This window comes from Myotis nattereri (genome assembly GCF_964212035.1).
Source record: "Myotis nattereri genome assembly, chromosome: 11".
In the NCBI taxonomy this organism is placed as follows: domain Eukaryota; kingdom Metazoa; phylum Chordata; class Mammalia; order Chiroptera; family Vespertilionidae; genus Myotis; species Myotis nattereri.
The window spans coordinates 73,439,360-73,461,109 of record NC_138086.1 but is presented as its reverse complement, the minus strand read 5'-3'; the positions used below and the strand labels follow the sequence as shown (position 1 = coordinate 73,461,109).

The window sequence follows — 21,750 nt, the reverse complement described above, 5'->3', positions numbered from 1 at the left end:
ATTCAAGAGCCAACACTCCTTCCACCAGGAGCCTCTCAACTTCTGGTGACCACTGAAGGTGAGTGGTTGTGAGTCAGAGAAAGAGCAGGAAGTCTTAGTTGAGAGGCGTGGGAACAAATGAGATGTGTTCTAGCTGAGCATGGTGACCTGCACTTTAGACTTGATAGCACTTGTGTAGATCATGATCTATCAATTTGAACACATTTCATCTGTGTTTTGAAATGTGTAAATGTAAATATTTTTCTAGTTTAGGATTATTTTCTGCAGGTTCCAAAGTATGTAAAATATCGTATTTTAAACACGATACTCTTAGGTGGCTAGAATGTTATCTAAAAATGTGATGATTTTGGTGTAGTCTAGGATGCTATAGGAGTTGCCTATAGATTGTCCTTTGATTAGTAAAATTAATCCTGGTTACCTGTTGTACCCCAAACTTACTTTTCTGTTTCCTGTTTATATGATCATATTTTCTATTTTTTTACGATAGCTTCACTAGACTGCCTAAAGGAGCTGGAGTTTATTTATTTATTTATTTATTATTTATTGTTTTATTGCTTAAAGTATTACAAAGAGTATTACATATGTCTCCTTTTTTTTTTCTGCCCTTAACAATCCCCCGGCCTCCTCTACCCCCCAGTGTCTTAAGTCCATTGGTTATGCTTATATGCATGCATACAAGTCCTTTGGTTGATCTCTTATCCCCCGCCCCTCCCGCCCCTCAACCCTCCCCGGCTTTCCGGATGTAGTTTGACAGTCTGTTCGAGGCAGCTCTGCCTCTTTATCTATTTTTGTTCATAAGTTTATAATGGCCTTTATTATCCATGAGTGAGTGAGATCATGTGGTGTTTTTCCTTCATTGACTGGCTTATTTCACTTAGCATAATGCTAGGAGCTGGAGTTTACCTCTGAGTTCCAATAATCACTTTCCTGCCTTTTTTTTTTGAACTGTAAGTCAGATATAAATAGGCTGTGTTAGCTGAATTGTGTCCCACCCTAAATTCATATATGTTGAAGTCCTAACCCCCAGTACTTCAGAATGGGACTATATTTGGAGATAGGGTCTTCAAAGAGATAATTAAGTTAAAATGAGGTGATTAGGGTGGAACCTCATCTAATATGACTGGTGTTCTTAGAAGAAGAGGCGACTAGGACACAGACAGGTAGGAAGGAAAGATCATGTGAGGACACAGGGAGAAGATAGCCATCTGCAAGACAAGGGGAAGCCTCAGAAGAAACCACCCCAACTGACACATTGATCTTGAACTTCTAGCCTTCAGAATGGTGAGGCAATGCATGTCTGTTGCTTAAGCCGCCTAGTCTGTGGCCCTTTGCACTTTGCTGTGGCAGCCCGAGTTGACTAATGCAGGCTGAAAGGATGGAGAGTCACAAAAAAAGAGGGAAGAGGCAGTTCATGTTAGCCTGGGGCTCAGTATTATCGGAGAGGAGGAGGGAATGGTGTCCATTCTGAACAGGGAATGAATGAGACACAGGGAAGACCAGGATTCAGAGTCTGAAAAGCTTTATACAGGCACATCTTATTTTATTGTATTTCACTTTATTGTGCTTCAAAGAGACTGTGTTTCTTAAAAAGTGAAGCAAGATCCTCCACCAGCAAAACGGTGACGACTCACTTTATTGTGATACTCGCTTTACCGTGCTGGTCTGGAACTGAATCTGAAATATCTCCGAGACGTGCCTGTACTTCCTGCTGCCACTCTCAGGCTGGCTTCATTGGTTTGTTAGTGTTGGCTGGCACTGCCAGGGTGTTTAATATATTCAACAAAAATAGAATTCAAGTACAAGCACACTCTCAATGCTTTCTTGATTTTCTGTGCCACTGCTCCCCATCTATCTTCCGTGTGTAACACAGTATATCCTTAATAATGTTTTAGTTTCTGGAATAAAGCATCTTCTAATTAAATTCATGATCGATATAAAAATAAGTGGTGTGACAAGTGTCTTGGAAAATGGAATAATATGCAGAACGTGCTAGACAAGTTGGAAAAGTAAATGCATATAAGCGGTAAAATTCAAATGGGATTAAATATAGAGAAATTCATTTGGGGAGGACAGAACTCTCCAAATGCTCAAATGCAAAAGGAGGGAGGTCTGGCCTTTTCTAAATATGTCAGGGAGCCATAATGAACCACAAGCTAAGACTCCATCGGGGGCAGTGGAGAAAGTGGATATAACCCTGGGAAGTTGAGCAGAGGTGAGAACAAGCAGGACATTGTGACTCGCCCCCCACCCCCCGTTCCCCCCCCGCCCCCCACTGGCTGGCATTTTTATGAGTACTCTGTACCTTGTAATAGCTGGAAGAGAAATTAAATCAGTGGTGCTCAAGATTTAGCATTTGGCTGCCTCATCCCCAGAGTGTCTGATGTAGTAGCTCTGGGATGGGGCTCAAGAAGTTGTGTTTCTAACAAGTTCCCAGATGATTTTGGAAGAAGCTTCTCTTAGAAAAAGGGGTAAAGAAAATGAATTTATTACATCTAGACCAGGGAAGCCAGAACTCAGATTTAATAAGAACCGTCAATAATTAGGAGGACACAATAAACACCTGGATGTTACTGAGGAGTCATTCTACTGTAGACAGGACAAGAATGCAGGTCTTAGTTTTGCTGAAAGATTTACGGTTGACATCAGGATATCTAACTTGAAAAATTGTGAGGAACATGAGATCTAGGGGAGATTTTAGTTATCTTTGTGGAATATTTGAAAAAGCAAGGAGGGAGTTATCCTTCTGGTGGAGTTTAGGAGACTTACTGGGTCTCCCTTCCAGCTGTCTTCCACAACTTGGAAACAGCTCTTTAACCCAAGCAGGAGGAAGAGCCCCAAATAGAAGGCTCCATTTCAGGCACTTCTTGTCTGCAGGGAAGTAAGTATGGGAGAAGCGAACATGGTCTCAAGAAAGAGAGCTGAAAGCAGAGTGGCTCCCGCCAGGCTGTGAAGATGTGAGGAAGTGAAGTGAGTAGAATAAGAGCAGGATTCAGGGGAGAAGACCAGGCACAGGCAGGGAAGGCCAAGGCAGTCCTCAAACAAGGTTGGGACATACAACCAGGACTCAGCAGGGACAACGACAAGACGGGAGTCAGATATCAGTGCAGAACAGAAAGCGAGGGAGTAAATGTAGTTGAGATGATGAGGTGGAAGGGTGTGGCAAGATGAGGGCTTTGGTAATTTTAAAAAAGAGATAAATAGAGAAGACAGTGCTTCCCAAACTTCCTGCAGGGGCCAACCTGGAACATAATGGAAAATGACAGAAGACACAGAACCAAAAAGTCACAGGAGGGCCTGAGCTGGGCTGCTCTGGAAGCATGGCTCTGGGATGCTGGTGCCCTGGACGGAGGAACACTACAGTTCGCCAACAATTAAATTGAACACAATAGACTGAGCATCTACCATGGGCTGGATTCAGAACAAGGCTGACAAGTCTGGTCCCTGCTTTTCAGGAGTAGATTCTTAAAGACAGGACAGTTTGATGAACATGAATGGGGTGTGGGAAAAGCAGAGATGAGGGAGCAATGCAGGGAAGCTTCATGAAGGAGGGGTCCTGGACAAAGGGACAGTGGCAGGAGATTGGCAGGCAGAGGACGTGGGTAAGGCATTCCTGGCCAGGGACCCAGAATGTGCAGGGAGCATGTTGTCTGTTGGCTGGCCTTGCCAGGGAGTGACAAGGGGAGACCAGAGAGGTGGATGCCCAGATGTGTGGCTGGAAGGTCAAGGGCTGTTTGCACAGGAGCCACTAATACACATTTCATTCTTCTAGGAGCAGTACCCCTACGGTATTTTAGATCCTTCATGGTGGAAATGCTTCGTTTATGTCTCATTCTGAGTAGCCCCAAGAGAAACTCCAAACCACTAATTTAAGCAAATGCTGGGAACAGAAGTGGATTTTCAAAAATAGATAAAGCAGAATATTTTTGTATTCAGTTGAAAAAAAAAAGAGGATAGATTTGGATAATCATATGGCATTTAGAGAGCTAATTTAAACCACCCTCCTGTCACTTCCTATTAACATAGTTACCTTTTGAAGAAAAATTGAGTGGCTTCATGGATTGCATTCTCCAAGTATAGCTATTGTTATTTAATTTTTGAATAATTTCAATGCTTTGATTTTACAAATTGCAACATGTTTTGTTCCAACTTCTGTTAGGATTTAGTCAAGAGAAGAATAAATATATACAAAAATGATGTCCCTGCTATTTATGAAGAAATAATTAATTCATAGTCACAGGATGATCAGGGTAAGCCAGGGGTTCTAGGGCACCGTAACTATGGGGGATTGGAGTTCACCACCATCCATCTTAGCTGAAAAATCCCATGGAGGGAACAAAAAGTTACTTTAGAGCTCCACCAAATATTTTTGAATTAAGTAATTTCTTTTCATGCACAGGAAAATCCTCTCTCTCTCTCTCTCTCTCTCTCTCTCTCTCTCTCTCTCTCTCTCTCTCTCTCTCTCTCTCTCTCTAGTCCTTTTCTGACTCTTATTTTCTTGTATTGCTCACCAAGGATCTCTGATGTGATACTGGAAGCTATATCCAGGGCTATCAAATCCTGGTGCTATATATTTTTAAAAAAATGTTTGTATTTCAGATGATAAAGTTGCAGGTCATTGAGCTTTCATCATTGAAAAAAAATCATCATCGAGAGTAGTTGTAAAAAAAAAAAGAGTCATTGAACCTTCACTCAGATTTTACTCAGGCTCTCTTAATTAGGGGAGGCAGATATAAAAATTAAATTAAAGATGTAATTATCTCTCATCACTCCAAGTCGTCTGGTCAGAGAGCCCTGTACTTTACTCCATAAAGTGGGACTTCCTTCTGAGTGCAAGTTAAGGATCTCTATGTTCCTGTAATTTATGACTTATCTTATTGTTGGAACTATACTCTTGTGAGATCAAGCATTTGCCATAAATCACATGGAAAAAATAAATTGAGGAACTTCTCTACTGCATGATAGGTAATATTTAAAGAAAAAACTGAAGAACACTAACCTTACATCTGCAGCTCTGAGCTTTTTACTTTGGGACTCTGAGCATTTTATGATCCTTTATCCTCAGAATCCCAGCTTTTATAAATGGGACTCAGACTTGTGAATCTCCTGTCAATTCATCCAACTTGTTAATTTACTACATGTTCTAAGGCATTTTAACCACAGACGATGCAAAAAAACCCAACAATAGTTATTCCTCTATTTCCACCATTTCCCTGACATTTCTGATCAGGTTCACCACTGGTTCCCTTGATCTTTCTGGAACTAGAATAGACAGCTGGCACAGGCCCTGAACAAACGGGATGGGCTGCTGTGATTTGGAGATTCAGGAAGGTTCAGGTGCCATCTTTTGATCTGTGAGCATGTGTCCTCTCAGTGCTCACATACATGCAAGGAGACTCCACTCTCTGGGATGCTGGTTGTAACTGCCATGAGGGGATTTGCAAGGTTCCCCCACTCCCCCCAAGAGGCTATCTGTTTCTTCCCAGTTGCTAGATCTCCAAATCTACAGTGAAGAGGACGGTGGTGGTGGTTACACCAATCGAGGACCAGATGTTCCTGCAGAGGTAACGAGGATTCATTGCAGGGGCCAACAGTGCGGTAGGGAAAGCTCCTGACATGCATTTGTGCTTATGAGAGAGACTGTGGAAATGGGTTAATGATATCTACTGGGGGCAAAGAGTTGAGGAGTGGCCACAGACCTGCCTCTTATTTGCCATTTCTAGGTTAGGTTCTTCCCCTGGTTAAAAACGTTACTACCTCAAATCTAGAGCTGTAATTTTCTGTAACTGCAATAGTTTATCACCCAAATACCCTCCTTCGAAATTCAAGGTGAAAGTGGGAGCTACTTTGTATTAAATGTTGATGATTTCTAATTACTTCATTACTTTTGGGGGGCAATGTATAGCTTGTCTTTGCTGACAGAAGTAGTTTTTAATAGTTTGTATGAAAAGAAGTAATCTCTTCATTTACCCCTAGAGATAATTTTGAACATAAGTTTGAACAGAGAGAATTAGGGCTTGACTCCTGGCAGGCCTAGCTTGGTGGTTGAGCGTGGAACTATTAACCAAGAGGTCACAGTTCAATTCCTGGTCAGGGCACATGCCCAGGGTTCAGACTCCATCCCCAGTAGGGGGTGTGCAGGAGGCAGCCAATCAAAGATTCTCTTTCATTCTTGATGTTTCTATCTCTCCCCCTCTCCCATCCTCTCTGAATTCAATAAAAATTATTTTTTAAAAAAGAATTATGGCCCTAACTGGTTTGGCTCAGTGGATAGAGCATCAGCCTATGGACTCAAAGGTCCCAGGTTCGATTCCAGTCAAGGGCATGTACTTTGGTTGTGGGCACATCCCCAGTAGGGAGTGTGCAGGAGGCAGCTGATCGATGTTTCTCTCTCATCGATGTTTCTAACTCTCTATCCCTCTCCCTTCCTCTCTGTAAAAAATCAATAAAATACATTAAAAAAAGAATTATGGCTTAAAAAGGCAATGAAAGAGAGAGAGAGAAAATCTTGCCTTATTTGGGGAACTATTTAGAAAGTAGAGAATGCAATGGAATCTTGTAAGTGGCAAAAGAATAAGCCAGCTGAGGGATGGGGGCTGTGGAGGGGATGAAAGTCCTCAATGACATATTTAGCTGGTGCTGCCCCACTGGCGGAGACAGAGCTGAGGAAGAAGAACGTGGCTGGGAACCTTGGCTCCCCAAGCAGTGATTTAGATTTAGAGTGAAAATTAGGAGGGTTAAGACAGAAGTCGCATCCCTGGGAAGTGCGTTCAGACCTAGCGTGTTTTTCCTTGTGTTGAACCCCTCACTGGAGGAAGTTCCTGTGCTGAACACTCTCATAGATCCCCTTACTACTCCCCCATGGCATTTACTGAAGATCTTAGGTACATATTTGTTGATGAATGCCCATCTCCCTCACTAGACTGTAAACCGCATGAAGGAAGGGCTCATGGTATTGTCTTGTACACTAGCCTAGTTCCCATGTACAGTGCCTGACAAATAGTAGGTGGCCAGTAAATATTTATAGTTAAAATGTTCTATATTTATTGGACAAGCAAGTGGATACTTCAAATATAGCCACTAAGAGTGCCACCACGAATAGGCTGTTTCCATGGTTGGCTCAGAAGCCAAATGACTGAGGTCTTTGGAAGGACAACTCCACTTTGTTGCCATGAATGATGCATCAATGGTTTCTTATTTCCTTTTCCTTTGTATTTTAATCCCTTGCTAAATCCTTGACGTTATACAGTTTCCCAACAACTCATCAGGCACTCCCTGCCAGTCTCCATCATTCTCTCCTCCACCTTTGATGTGCATCTTCCAACTGCAAATCTGGGCCTTAGCCGTGCCCACCTCTTGCTGCTTAACTCACCCAGTTACTAGTTTCAAATGTTCCAAACACAGACAACCCAGGCTTTAAGACATTTCAAAAAAGAAATAGAAGAAATTATGTTTCTCCACTGCTGTACCCGATTTCATCTCTGCAGCTTTGACACTGTTGTGCACTCCCTACCTTTTTAAAACTCTTGGATGCTACATCACCATGCTCTAGGTTCCTCTCCCACTTACCCAGCCATCTCTGCTCTCCCTCCCTTCCCCTTTCATTCCTTAAATATTGATGTTTCCGGGTGACTTCTTTGTCTTCCTTCCACACTTGCTCCTAATGATTTCTCTGGTTGTCTTGCTTTCAGCTACAACATAAGTTTCGTGATTCTCAGATCCTGTCCTGAGCTCTACTACTATTCCAGACCCTTAGTTTCAACTATCTAGTGCCTGCTCTTATGAATTTCTATTCGTATTTTGCTACAGTTTCCTAAATAGTGTGTTTACAATGGATGCTTCACCGCTTCAGTTCAACCTCCATCTGTTACCTGTTTTCTTGAAAAAATAAAACTGAGAGTGCTAACCTTCTCTGAAATACCTCTTATGGACTCCCAGGTCTGCAGGGTAAATCATCATCACCATCATCATGACTATTTAAGTGCCTGCTGTGTGCTTAGCACTGTTCCAATCATTTCATATACAGCATATTAACTCATTTAATTCTCATACCGCACTGTGAGGTAGGTACTGGTTATCCCCATTTTACAGATGAGGAAACTGGGGCACAAAGATGATGTGTCGTGTGTTCAAGATCATGCAGAAACTAAGTCCATCCTTTTCAGCTGGACTACGAAGCCCTTTCCATGACTGCTCTCAGCCTCCCTCTATTCTCCAGTCGCATGAACCTTTCTTTCCCTTGTTTCTCAACACTCCTCCCTCCTTCACATTCCCCTGCCTTTGTGCCTGCTGTTCCCACTGACTGGAATATTTGTTAACTCATCGTTTACCTGGTTAACTTTTACTCATTCATTAAGGCTCAGTCCTCAAATAATTTTCTCTGAGGACACAAAACTCTCTGGGCAAAGTTGGTCACTCCCATCTCTGTGATGATACGTAAGTTTGTGCACATTTGTCCTGTCACAGGACATTCTCTGCTTTATTGCACAACGGGGCTCTGCTATGTATCTGTGTCCTCTGAGCTCCTTAAAACCAGGAAGGAGCTCGTAGTCTTCTTTTCCTCCTTTAGTCGGGGCCTGCTATATAGTTGGTTATCAAAACGTGTTTGTTGGAGGAAACAAATAACATTTTTCTTCTTCAGAGCTGTGAACCCAACCTTTAGCATGACACATAGAAAGTGCCCCATTAATATTTGAATTAAAAAAAAAAGAAAAAGAACTGGATTGTCAGGGTTTTAATGAAATTCAACCTAGTAGAACTTCCTATTTTGCATTTCCTAATTTGTAGCTAGCAGTCTCAGCAGCACAAAGATGGGATCTATTGGTGGTTAATAATTAAAAAAAAAATTAAAGTTAAGGCATAAGTTGTCTTGGTTTCTCTGGGTCCCCTTTTAAATTTTTCTGAAAATAAAAATCATAGTGTAAATATATAAGAGTGCATCCCTATTTTAGACCACTGTCTTTGTTTATAATTTAATAAAGTCATATTTTATATTACAGAACTATTTAGATCTCACCCATATCCACTAAAAATAAAAAGTAAAGCTAACTTGCTTGTTTAGAAGTATTGATATATTAGTGGAATTAAGTGTTTCATAATCTAAAAATTACTTTCCATTGATTGAAACCAAACAGGTGGAAGGTGGTAAGGAGAGGTGTCCAGGTAGCCTTGGCTGCCTGGACAGGGAACCTTTACCTGCTGGCCGGGCTTGATGGGTGAGAGTGTGATGCCCTGGGTGTTGATCACTGGCAGGATCTGGTTCCCGATGACCGTGGCGATGATCTGGCCCTGGGCGTTTGTCAGGAGCTGGGGGGTGATGGACTGCACTTGGAGGCCCTGAGTGCCGCTCGCTGCCTGGCTCGACGGCCCCGGATTTGGCATCAGAGGAATGGTCCCGATTATCTGCAAGAGACAGGCCCAGAGGTGAGGTGCCAGGCCCTGCCCTGGGTCCAACCTGCACCTGAAGACCACTCCTCCCTGGTCTCTGTAGGAGGCTCCCTGAGACCCCACTCAGGATCTGTGAACAGACCTGGAGACCGAGCGATGCGAGCAGGGAAGACAGTGGGAGGAATGAGAATCTGAAGGACAGGTAGGCACACATGGACCGAAGGGGAAACATTTAAAAAGAAAATCAAGCGCCAGTGATGGCAGACACATGTGATTGCTGCCAGGGCATCAAAGATGGCTGCTTTGTCTCAGGATCAGAGGGAAGGCAAACTTCCCTTGGCACTCACAGCCCTCATCCAGCTGGGAGCCACAGCCCTCGCCCACAGTGGCTCCTCAGACACGATGTCCCTTGCCGTTCCTCTCCTCAATGCCCCTCCGCTCGCTCCTTCCCCACCCCCCCCCCCATCAACATCCTGCTCCTCTCTAAAGTCAGGGGTCAGCTCCCTGACCCCCAGCAGGGCTGGGGCCTCAGTGCCCTGGTGCTCATGGTTGAGAGGCCAAGTTTTGGAGTCAGGGGGATAGGCTTCCAGAGCCACCGATTAGCGCTATAACATTGGTCGCGGAGCCTAAGCTTTCTGAGGCTCGAGAGAATTGGGATCATCAACAAATGTTTGAAACTCTTAAAATAAAGGTGAAATGACTACTGAGGGCTGAGATGGAAAAAAAAAGGTGCATTTTAAACTGGGATCTAAAGGTTAGAGGCCAGGGCTTCTGTGGCAGGTGGCAGGGAAGGCTCTCTTCCCATTTGGTAGCCACTGGCTTCCATGATGGGGTCGAATGGAGCGCCACAGGAGGGCTCTGACGGGATCCCCTTGCTGTGCGAAGGAGAAAGGGAGCATGAGCCGGGGCAGCAAGTGTCTAGGGCAGTGATGGCGAACCTTTTGAGCTCGGCATGTCAGCATTTTGAAAAACCCTAACTTAACTCTGGTGCCGTGTCACATATAGAAATTTTTTGATATTTGCAACCATAGTAAAACAAAGACTTATATTTTTTATATTTATTTTATACATTTAAATGCCATTTAACAAAGAAAAATCAACCAAAAAAAATGAGTTCGCGTGTCACCTCTGACACGCGTGTCATAGGTTCACCATCACTGGTATAGGGGATCTGTGAGATCTAGACGCATTCATACATTATTGGAGACAAATTAAATCTGGAAAGAACAAAGGATTGATCTGTGTTTCCAATGTTATAGACTCTCCTGGAGGAGTCAGGGAGCTGGGGCTGGAGGCTTTGCCTGTACGCTTCACAGGCTGGCTCAGCAGCTCTGCTGGTCATCTTCCACGGCCACCCCCAGACCAGCGCTGTGGCGATGTGGCCTGGGGGCCACCACCAAGACATATTAATAATGCTTTCCCGTTGAAATGATTTCATTTCACCCCACATTCTTGCAACAGGGCTGGCTCTGCTGTGACTTGATGGAGGAATTTGTAAGTGATGCAGCTGGAGCTGGAGTCCAGGTCTGTCTGACCCTCAAATGCTTGCTTTTCCTCTAGGTCACCGGGCTTCCACCACATGGAGAACACTGGAGGGAGCCAGCTCTTTAAAAAGACATTGCATTTGCCCTGGCTGGTATGGCTCAGTTGGTTGGGCATTGTCCGGTATACCAAAAGGTCACCCTTTCAATCCCCAGTCAGGGCACATGGCCGGGTTGCAGGCTCCATTCCTAGTATGGGGCCTGCAGGAGGCACCCGATGGATGCTCCACTCTCACATGCATGTTTCTACCTCCCTCTCCCTTCCTCTCTCTAAAAAAATCAATGAAAATATTTTTAAAAATTCCCTATACCTTCATCCATTATAGCCATCTTTACCTGTAAAATCTTAAAAAAAAAAAAAGACACTACATTCTGCCTGCCATTTCCCACCAGACAATAAGCTGCGTGAGGACTGAGTTTACACATAACTGATACTGTCTTCCACCCCCACGGTACCCCAAACAGGCTTTTAAACACAGCCTCTCAATAACTGTCTTTCAGATAAATGGCTTCTGGACGCTGTTGTCACTGGATTCCCAATGAAACTTCAGCTCTGCAGGAAAACTATGAGACCACACATCCAGTGGCAAAGATTAGGACTGCAAATCGCCCCCTCTGCCTCCCTCCTCATTTGGCTGTTGCCTCCACCACAAAAGCCTTGTGGGCTGGCACTAATGGAGGAGCTGTGTGAATATCAAGTATCAATGGCAGTTGTCAATGGATGCGATAAAGATCGAGGAATTATTGTGAGAGTGGCCAGCAGCCCCGGAGGGAGTGAGCAGCTCTGCAGTCTCACTGATGGAGCCTGTGATGTCTATCCCACAGCAGCAGCAACGAGCATGTCCCATCAGTGCAGCAAGGTCAGGAGAAGCCACATCAATAGACAGAGCACATAGCACTTTATTGATGAGGGTCTTGCATTAAGCAGCTGAGTATCCAAAGGCCATTCCTGTGACCCCACAGGCAGCGTGAAGAAGCCTGTGGAGCCGGAGAGGGGTCCTTCTGCACCCACACTGTATACTTCATCTCTGCGCACTGCACCCTGAACTGTACCATCCCCCTCTGTACACTTACACCGTGAACTGTACCTTCCCCCTCTGCACACTTACACCGTGAACTGTACCATCCCCCTCTGCACACTTACACCCTGAACTGTACCATCCCCCTCTGCACACTTACACCCTGAACTGTACCTTCCCCCTCTGCACACTTACACCCTAAACTGTACCATCCCCTCTGCGCACTTACACGTGAACTGTACCATCCCCCTCTGCATACCTGCACCCTGAACTGTACCATCCCCCTCTGCACACTTACACCCTGAACTGTACCATCCCCCTCTGCACACTTACACCCTGAACTGTACCTTCCCCCTCTGCACACTTATACCCTGAACTGTACCATCCCCCTCTGCACACTTAACACCGTGAACTGTACCTTCCCCCTCTGCACACTTACACCCTGAACTGTACCATCCCCTCTGCGCACTTACACGTGAACTGTACCATCCCCCTCTGCATACCTGCACCCTGAACTGTGCCATCCCCCTCTGCGCACTTACACCCTGAACTGTACCATCCCCCTCTGCACACTTACACCGTGAACTGTACCTTCCCCCTCTGCACACTTACACCCTGAACTGTACCATCCCCCTCTGCACACTTACACCCTGAACTGTACCTTCCCCCTCTGCACACTTATACCCTGAACTGTACCATCCCCCTCTGCACACTTAACACCGTGAACTGTACCTTCCCCCTCTGCACACTTACACCCTGAACTGTACCATCCCCTCTGCACACTTACACGTGAACTGTACCATCCCCCTCTGCATACCTGCACCCTGAACTGTGCCATCCCCCTCTGCGCACTTACACCCTGAACTGTACCATCCCCTTCTGCACACTTACACCGTGAACTGTACCTTCCCCCTCTGCACACTTACACCCTGAACTGTACCATCCCCCTCTGCGCACTTACACCCTGAACTGTACCATCCCCCTCTGCACACTTACACCGTGAACTGTACCTTCCCCCTCTGCACACTTACACCCTGAACTGTACCATCCCCCTCTGCGCACTTGCACCCTGAACTGTACCATCCCCCTCTGCGCACTTGCACCGTGAACTGTGCCATCCCCTCTACACACTTACACCGTGAACTGTGCCATCCCCCTCTACACACTTACACCGTGAACTGTGCCATCCCCCTCTACACACTTAACACCGTGAACTGTACCATCCCCCTCTACACACTTACACCCTGAACTGTACCATCCCCCTCTGCATACTTGCATGTGAACTGTACCATCCCGCTCTGCACACTTACACCGTGAACTGTACCATCCCCCTCTGCACACTTGCACGTGAACTGTACCATCCCCCTCTGCACACTTGCACTGTGACCTGTACCATCCTCCTCTCCACAATGCGCTATGAAAACTCAGCAGCTGACCCATCCACTCTGACTTCCCCATGTCAGAAGCCCGAGGAGCCCCACTCTATCTGACTGGGTGTGGGTTCTATGTTAGGCAGGATGCCAGTGCAGTTAGGAGCCCTGTCAGCGAGTAGCCTGGGCGAAGGCTTTGGAGTGAAGCACAGTACCTGACAACTATCATACATATTGTGATGCAGAGGCAGGTGCTCTGCTTCTAGAAGATTGACATGCCTCTGTGCTCTCCTTGTGTAATAAGACGGTCTGCGTGCTTTCTGGGTGGAGAGAAGAAGAAAGGGAAATGCAAACGACTCACCAGCTTCTTCCCTATGTGCAACCTCGCTTCCACACACTGCGCTGGGACATTATTAAAACATGGCACTGCTTAGTTCCTTCCTCCCCTGCTCCCCGCTTCTTTCTTAGTCCCTAGCATCACTTACTGACGGTAGGACAGGACTAGTGTCAGAGCCAGAGGGATCTGGAGTGGCATGACGGAAGGAACCCTTTAATAAGGAGGGTTTGCCTTCAAGGTGGGGGTAGGTGTAGGGGCCATTCTAGTCAGGAAGCTTCTGTGAAGTTATGAATTTCTCATTCTCGTGGGCCTTTTGGGGGAGCTGGGATCACTATCTCAGCATGTCAAAAACTCAGTGCACTCTGATGACTTTCCTAGTATTCCACAGGTATTACTACATGCGGATTTTAATTTGCTCCCATTAATCGAAGAGTAAAGATAACTCCATATTGTGTTGCCCTAAAAATTGATGGGTGTGCTTATTTCACTCAGGCTGGTTCCCATCCCACTTGACGCTTCCACAGGTCTCCCCAAAACTCCTCCTCAGCCTCCGATTTCAAAGGTTAAAGAAGTAAATGAGAGGAACCGAGGCAGCCAAGGGGTGAGGCTGTTGGGACTCCTGAACAGTTGGCAATTTTACCTGTGGAAATTGTATTTTGAATTAAAGGCCTTTGATATTCAAGGGAAGTATTTGCATCTACACATATTTCAACTATGTCATTCACTTCCTAAGACAAATTCTAACTCTGTTTAGATGCTGACAACTTGTAGAACAACCTAGTACCTGCAGACCGTTCTCTATGTAAGGCATGATGATGTCGTGTGCCATGGAGGACACCAGAAGATGCAATTGGGGCAGGGGAGGGGGAGATAAGACAGTTACGTGGCATGCAAAGACTCTAATAATCCAACAGAGCAATGCTATGCTCCGTAGGAGAGTCAAGGACTATTCCCTAAGAATCTCTGTACCCATGTGGTGGATGATCGAAAGAATATCGAGAATGAATGAGTGATTTCAGAGAAAGAAAGGTGGGGATGGGTGGGAAAGATTTCACAGAAGAAATGGGGGCAGAACAGTGTCTTGGAGGTTGGGTGAAATATGGAAAGGCAGACAAAACAATTCCAAACAAGATCTCCAGCCTGGAGTCGGAAAACATGGATGGATACGCATGAGGGTAGAGAAAGTAGAGCAATGACAGGTCAGTCAAATTCCATCTGGCAAGGGGTTTCAATGAATGGCTTTTGGGGGAATGGGGAGGAGTGCCGAAATGGAGCTATTTCAGGTGTGAACGTGACAGTGTGGATAGAATGGACTGAAGTGGCAAGGGACTACAAACCAGGAGCTCAGTCACTAGGATGCTATTGTAGTCGTCCAAGTGTGAAGCAAATGCCTCAATGAATCCTTGACATAGGGGTTGCTTGATTGGTTCACTTCCACTTCAATTCAAAAGCACAGCCTACTTTATGCCTGGGTTGCAACATTAGAAATTTTTGAGTGAGGTTATTGCCCCATCACTCCCACAGTAAATAGCTAAGGCATCGTTTGCAATGATCCTATATGTCTTTGCCTTAACTCTAACAGCGTTGATTCATCTCTGATGAGTGCTTTAAGCAGGCCACGGCCCACACTGGCATTGGAATGATAATTTGTGACCTGAAAGAGTTCCGGCCTCTCTGACAGGAGACTTATTTGATTGTGGCTATTCATGTTCACCTGTCCATTTCCTCAGAGGAGTTAAGAGCATGAAACACCACTGAGAATAATGTCCATGTTGCAAGAGCAACTGAAAAAATCATTAAAATGACTACTAGTGTTCATTAGCACACATATCTCTATTTCCCTAAGAGTTTGGGTGGCTTACACATAAATGAGACTATAATTAATGCAGCAGCTATTATAATTTTAGCCACCAGAAAGATTATCTTGCAATTGTAGAAAACTCTGGCAACCCAGGACCCTGTAACTGCTTTGAGTTACCAGGTGATTATTACAATGCCCTATGGACTTCAGTCTAGTTCAGGTATTCAGTAGGGATGAATTATGACTAATGGAGGGTAGCATGTGCTGAATTTATTCTCTGCCAACATGTAGGTGTCATCAGTAGCAGCTGAAGGTGGTATCACAGAAGTCCAGAGCCTGCAGACAAGTTGTCTGATGGGCCACATGTTGTAATAGTCGCTGACATGCTGTTAAACTCTGCTAGAGTAGGAGATTGCAGATGTCAAATTGACAAGTAATTTTGTTGCACACATATCTTTAAGGAAAGAACCCACCGATGCTGTAGATTGGTGTCTTCCTCAGGTCTTTCAATCCATCATCAGAGACAAATACTTGTGTAACCTCAGTACTTTTTGGTCAAGAGGCTTTTGTTAACACTAACATCACTCTGAGCCAAGGAGCTGGTGGTGAGCATTCACCAGAATGAAAACAGCCTTCCCCTTCCTTGGTCTGGCCTCAGCCACTCTTCTCTCTTCCTCCGAGGGGTGATGTTGTCTTCTTTACATAATACATTCATTTCAGTCTCATTGTGCTCCTAGCTTTAAGGTTAAACTCACAGAGTTATTTTGGCAGCTCTGATGTTGATTCCAGGAGGAGGAGAAGGATACAATTATTTCCCAAACAAAACTTTTTTTTGCAAGATGCAATCTAGGGTCTTCCTGCATTTAGCTTTGGGGAACAAGAGAAGTGTGAATGTTGGGAGAGTCCTCTAGCAGAGTGTCTGAACCAGAAAACAGTAAAAGCATGAAGATAAGCAGGTGAAGGTGTTCAATTAGCGGAAGCTCCTCAACTAAGGACAAACAGAGTGAACATCGCAGGCAACATCCATCAGTTGGCCGTGGCTTCCTCAAGCTCTGGCGGTCCCAGGGTTTAGGGAGGTAATCATGACTGATTACCAATGTCTGGCATGGGTGTGGGCATAGGGAATGGCAGTGTGCCTGAAGGTGGCATAATTGAAAAAGCCCAGGGTATGAGATAAATGATCTTAGACCAACTTGAAAGCAGTGGATAACACACATTTTCTTAATGAGCAATTGTGAGAAAGAACTTTCTAAGGTATACATTTTCATGCTTATATCATGTGTATTGATAGGTATTCTACCCTAGGGAATACCTACGTACTCAATATTTTTCACTGTCAGAATTAGGGTCCCTGCAGGGTGTGCTGTGTTTGGTTTCAACTTTAGAAACATATTCACAGACCAGACTTCAGAACTGGAGGTGTCATGATCTTTAAAATGTCACTTTCAGTCACATTATAAGAAAGATAAGTTGCATGAAAATGGATGTTGTAAAAGCAGCAGCAACAACAATAAAAGCAAACTTCTCTCCTAAAAGCTTAAAAAAAGTAATTAGAGGTAATTCTTAATAGAGTTTAGGAGATATATATCAAATTTCCCACTGGCTGGATTCAAGCCCAGGCTTTGCCATTAACTACTAGGAGATTGTTGGCGAATTACTTCACCTCTTAGAACCTGTCTACTCATCTTTAAAATGGCAATAATAATGCCCCCTTCATAAGGTTATTGTGAGGACTAAATAAAATAATGTATGCAAAGCACCCAACACAGTGCTTTAACAACCAAAAAGGTGTTCAACCAATGTTTCTTCATAACTTCATTTTGCTTAAATGCTTTTGTGGCCACTCCTGGGCTTTTGCACTAAGTTGTAAAACACCTTTTGAAATTTTCTGAATGTTATAACTTCACCATGAAAATAGTTTACTGTGAAGAACAGAAACACAGGGAAAAGGGAACTCGTCCTTGTCTTGTAATAGAGCGCTCAGTTGGAAGTTTCCATAGAAGCACCGAGAATCAGCAGGTGCCACATTCTGGAGGAGGGAGACCTTCAGGTCCTCCAGAACTCAACCCTCCCAGTTTGAAACTGTGTGTCTTCTTCCCTCTCGGGGATGGGGCAAGGGAGGCGGTCTCCTTTCCTCAAGATTAATGAAAGTGGTTGAATAAATATTGTTCCCTTAAATTTGGGGGACACCCCCCTGAGGAATTTATGGGTGAGAGGCTGTGGCTTTGAGCTGAGAGGGGAGAAGAAAACAATGCAGGGAAAGGAAGGAGAAGGAGAGGAAAAAGAGAAAAAGGAAAAGGAAGGAAGGAGGAGAAGAGAGAGAACGGCCCTGTATGGGCACCAGCTACCCTCTCACTGACAGCAAGGCAAGGATATGTGAGTGTTCCCCAGGGCTCAATATGATGAGTCTGAGCCATTTATAATCCTGTCCCGGAGAACCCCCTGGCGAATGGGCACCGTGGCAGCATCACAGAGAGAGCTTGAGAATGGGCCTGTGGAAACCAAACCCTGAGAAGGGAGTGGGCAGCAGGAAGAAAACACATTGCCCACAGCAGTGGCCCGTTGGAAGGTCCCAGCTGGGCCTCAGAAGCCCTCATGAAAGGGCCTGCAAGAGTTGGCTTGCACCGTTTGCTGGCCCAGAGAGCAGAAACCATCTTCTGACAGTTCAGCAAAGTGAAGTCAATGTTATGCCCCACCTGGCCCCTCCCCACCTTCACCCGACCTGTCAGAATCAGGGTGAGAAGAGGAGGAAAGGGGAATCAGTCCGGCGGGGTAGGAAGTGGGACCCGGCAGCTCTTTCCCGTGTAGCAGGCGCGGGAGGAGGGCTCAGAGGGGGCTGCGGAGGTGGTGGCGGAAGTTTGTTAGGGTCGCAGCTTTCATTATTGTCGGGGAACCAGGCACAGAAGATTGTAGTCCCTAAGAGTGCCAAAGAGAAGTCATGGAGAAGACTCCCAGCTTTTACCAGGAGGGGAGGGGAAGGCCCAGAAAGTTGAAAGGCACAGTGCAAAGCTTTGATGATTATATCCCCAAATACCAGTTCTGTCCTCTTTCCCCACTGATATAGGAAGGGGTTTGATAATCACAAATTACTAGACAAAGAAATTCAAGATTGTGATTCTCTCCTAAGGTCCCTCGAGGCTCTCTTACTGTCATATGTGCAAAGGGGTCAAGTGTGAGAGTAATGTACTGTCTTTTTATTTTTAAAATTAATGTTAACATTTTGGGCCTATAATTTAGTAGTTTATACAAATTAAACATGGCTTATTCATTAATATTAGCAAGTACTTTTTAAGCCATTGCTATCCATAATTTTAAAATCAGGTAAAGATAGGGACTGCCATTATCTTAATGAAGGTCAATAACACTAAAAAAGGAGATTTCATGGTTTATACTGTCAGGACTTGGTTAACGAAGGATGCTTGAAAAATAGAGGAGCAAGGAAGTCAAGAAGAGAAGCTGGAAGAAAAGAGAGGAGGGGATTTAACAAGTCGCCAGAGGCAGAGGGTTTGAAATTGAGAGCAGAACATACATTTTCCCATAAACTAGGAATTCAGTTTATTTCTGTGAGGTAGTTCCTACTATTTATCACACTGATTATCGAAGTTTCAGTTGACTTAAAAATGGATACTATTCAAATGCCTTAGTTGCTGAAGTTCTTCTGAAGCTTTTGAAAACCTCAAAATTATAACAGGGAGAGCCAGTGTCCGCCACAGGAGAAGGTACTGACAACACATAAGAGTCAGAAGGAATTTTGACATAATCATTTGGCAATTATGTTAGCAAGATTGTTCTCATTAGTAATCAGCAATATTTATAAGATACAACAAAGATGTGCTTATATGGTTCTCCCCCTCTTATCTTTAAATGAACACAAAACTAACCCAAACTCCCAAACTCACTATTGAACAGTCTTCCTTTGGTTTAATTGTTGGGAAGGAAGAAATCTAATGTGTATACCTTTGTTTCCCAATTGCAAATGATGAGGCGGGGCTAAAGGAACCCACTAGATCTTAATGATACAAGACAGGATGACTGATGTCAGTTCCAAAGGTGTTTTACAGGAATAATGTTTATGGAGCATAACCCTGAACCCTGGTTATGCAGCCCATTAGCAGCAAACATCATGGAAAAAATTCCACTGCTTAGGAACTGACAGGTCTACCAGGGAAGAGTCAACTCAATTGATACAATGCTCATTTTTATTGGACGCGAATCTTTCTCAAGTCCTTTGGCAAAATGAAGTGAGCAGCTGCAGCCACGCTCTAAACCAGCCGTGGGCAAACTACGGCCCACGGGCCGGATCCGGCCTGTTTGAAATGAATAAAACTAAAAAAAAAAAAAAAAGACCGTACCCTTTTATGTAATGATGTTTACTTTGAATTTATATTAGTTCACACAAACACTCCATCCATGCTTTTGTTCCGGCCCTCCGGTCCAGTTTAAGAACCGATTGTGGCCCTCGAGTCAAAAAGTTTGCCCACCCCTGCACTGTTGACAGTTCCCACTACAATAATACTGCAGCTGACTCCGGCACACTCTACAACTCTAGAGGCAGGCGTTTTGTGTTTTAATTTTAAGATGCATCATATCTGTTCTTACATGTTTTACTATAATTATGAGACTTGCTATTTTCTCTTTTATTTGGGTTCCCACTCAAATGCTAGGAAACACTGACAGAATAAAAGTTTTGATTCAGAGTATAATCAAAATATTAAATTAAATTTACACAAGATGATATTATATTGAGATGAAAATTACTGAGAAGTCATTGCAACTGCCTACATGGCTTAATCTGGAGTGACTGGTGGGCAGGGATTAGAGTCCAGGAAGTCAATAATAACAATCCTTCCCTCCCCCTCCCCCTCCCCCTCCCCTCCCCCTCCCTCCCCTCCCCCTCCCTCCCCTCCCCTCCCCCTCCCCTCCCCCTCCCCCTCCCCCTTCTCCTTCTTCTTCCTCCACATTACAGATTCCCACCATCAATAGAAGTTTTAAAATTATGCCTGAATTCTAGACCTACTATACTGAACAGTATATTAGCAAGTTCTGGATTATTAGGGGTTGTTGGTTTTTCCATGGTGCTGTTTTCTGCCCACTGCTCTGCTTCCTTGGGAGGTGGGATGAGGAAGATAGAAGAGGGGAGAGTCAGTTTTGCAACATGTTGGCCTAAGGTTTGTTCATGATACTGGAATCAAAGGTTTATCAGTTTCATCTGTGACTGTGAGAGAGCCTCCGTGATACAAAGTAGGTTCTCCCAGCAAAGGTCAAGTAAACAAGACTCTCAGCACTACCTGCAGTTCTCCTGGGGCAAGGGAAACGGAATTGGAGAGACCCTTTGGGAAAAGATGGAGAACTTGCCACTTGCTCCGTGGCTGAGTTTTTTCCCTGGAAATGTATTGCCTATTTATTAGCATACACTGAAAGGCTTTGGGTATGTGAGTTTGGTTGCTTATACAAATATTAACACTTCACATTAAAAGTATCCCTATACGAATAGATAATACAGACATATTGGCAGCAGAAGTGGAGGGATTGGGATAACTAGGTAATTCTAGCAGATGAATAAAAACCTCTTCAACTTTGTCTGGAAATCCAGTCAATTGCTGGAACCTCTCTGCTTTATTCTGAATGGCTTCAAAATTAAGGGTGTTGTCTTACTGATGCATTGATTCATGCCCAAATTGATCACTCACATACTCACCCACCCACTCTCTCAGCAAAACCTTTCTGGGGTGTCTGATGTGTGCCCAGCATGAGGCCACACCACATGGCTCACATTCCTGTGTAGAAGATTGGGAAATTAGCCATCTGAATTCATGAAAATGGTTTCTTTTGGCTTAATAGGAGCATTCTATAAATCTTGCCATCTCTGGCACCAATAACCCACCAGCGAAGAAGAAAGTCTACCCTTCTGGTAGATAGGATAGTCAAGATGGTAGCCTTTACGTAACACTAAAACCCCTGCTCTTTGTTTAAGTTTAATTTTTTTTAAACTTTCAATTACAGTTGACATACATCATTATATTAGTTTTAGGTGTATATACCTCAGTGATCAGACAATACTTAATATGTGATCATCCCAATAAATCCTGTACCCATCCAGTACCACATCTAGTTATTATTGACTATATTGCCTGTGCTGTACTTAACATCCCCATCACTATTCTGTAACAACTAATTTGTACTTCTTAATTTCTTCACCTTTTTCACTCACCCTTCCTCCCAACCCCCTCCCCTGCTCTTGGCAAGAGTCCTGCCTGCTCTTTTCTTACATTGGGAAACTGCTACAATTGTGAGGTGA

At 44.4% G+C, this 21,750-nt stretch overlaps 1 protein-coding gene across 1 annotated transcript in view; it reads right to left on the bottom strand.

Moving 5' to 3' along the window:
* The window catches only part of POU6F2 (POU class 6 homeobox 2), a gene marked incomplete at its 5' end in the record, with an annotated part of 228,596 nt that overhangs the window by 16,082 nt on the left and 190,764 nt on the right, over positions 1 to 21,750 (bottom strand). The window contains one exon of the mRNA XM_081102004.1: positions 9,193 to 9,399. Within this exon, the coding sequence (XP_080958130.1) occupies positions 9,193 to 9,399 (207 nt within the window). The remainder of the gene's footprint in view (positions 1 to 9,192; positions 9,400 to 21,750) is intronic.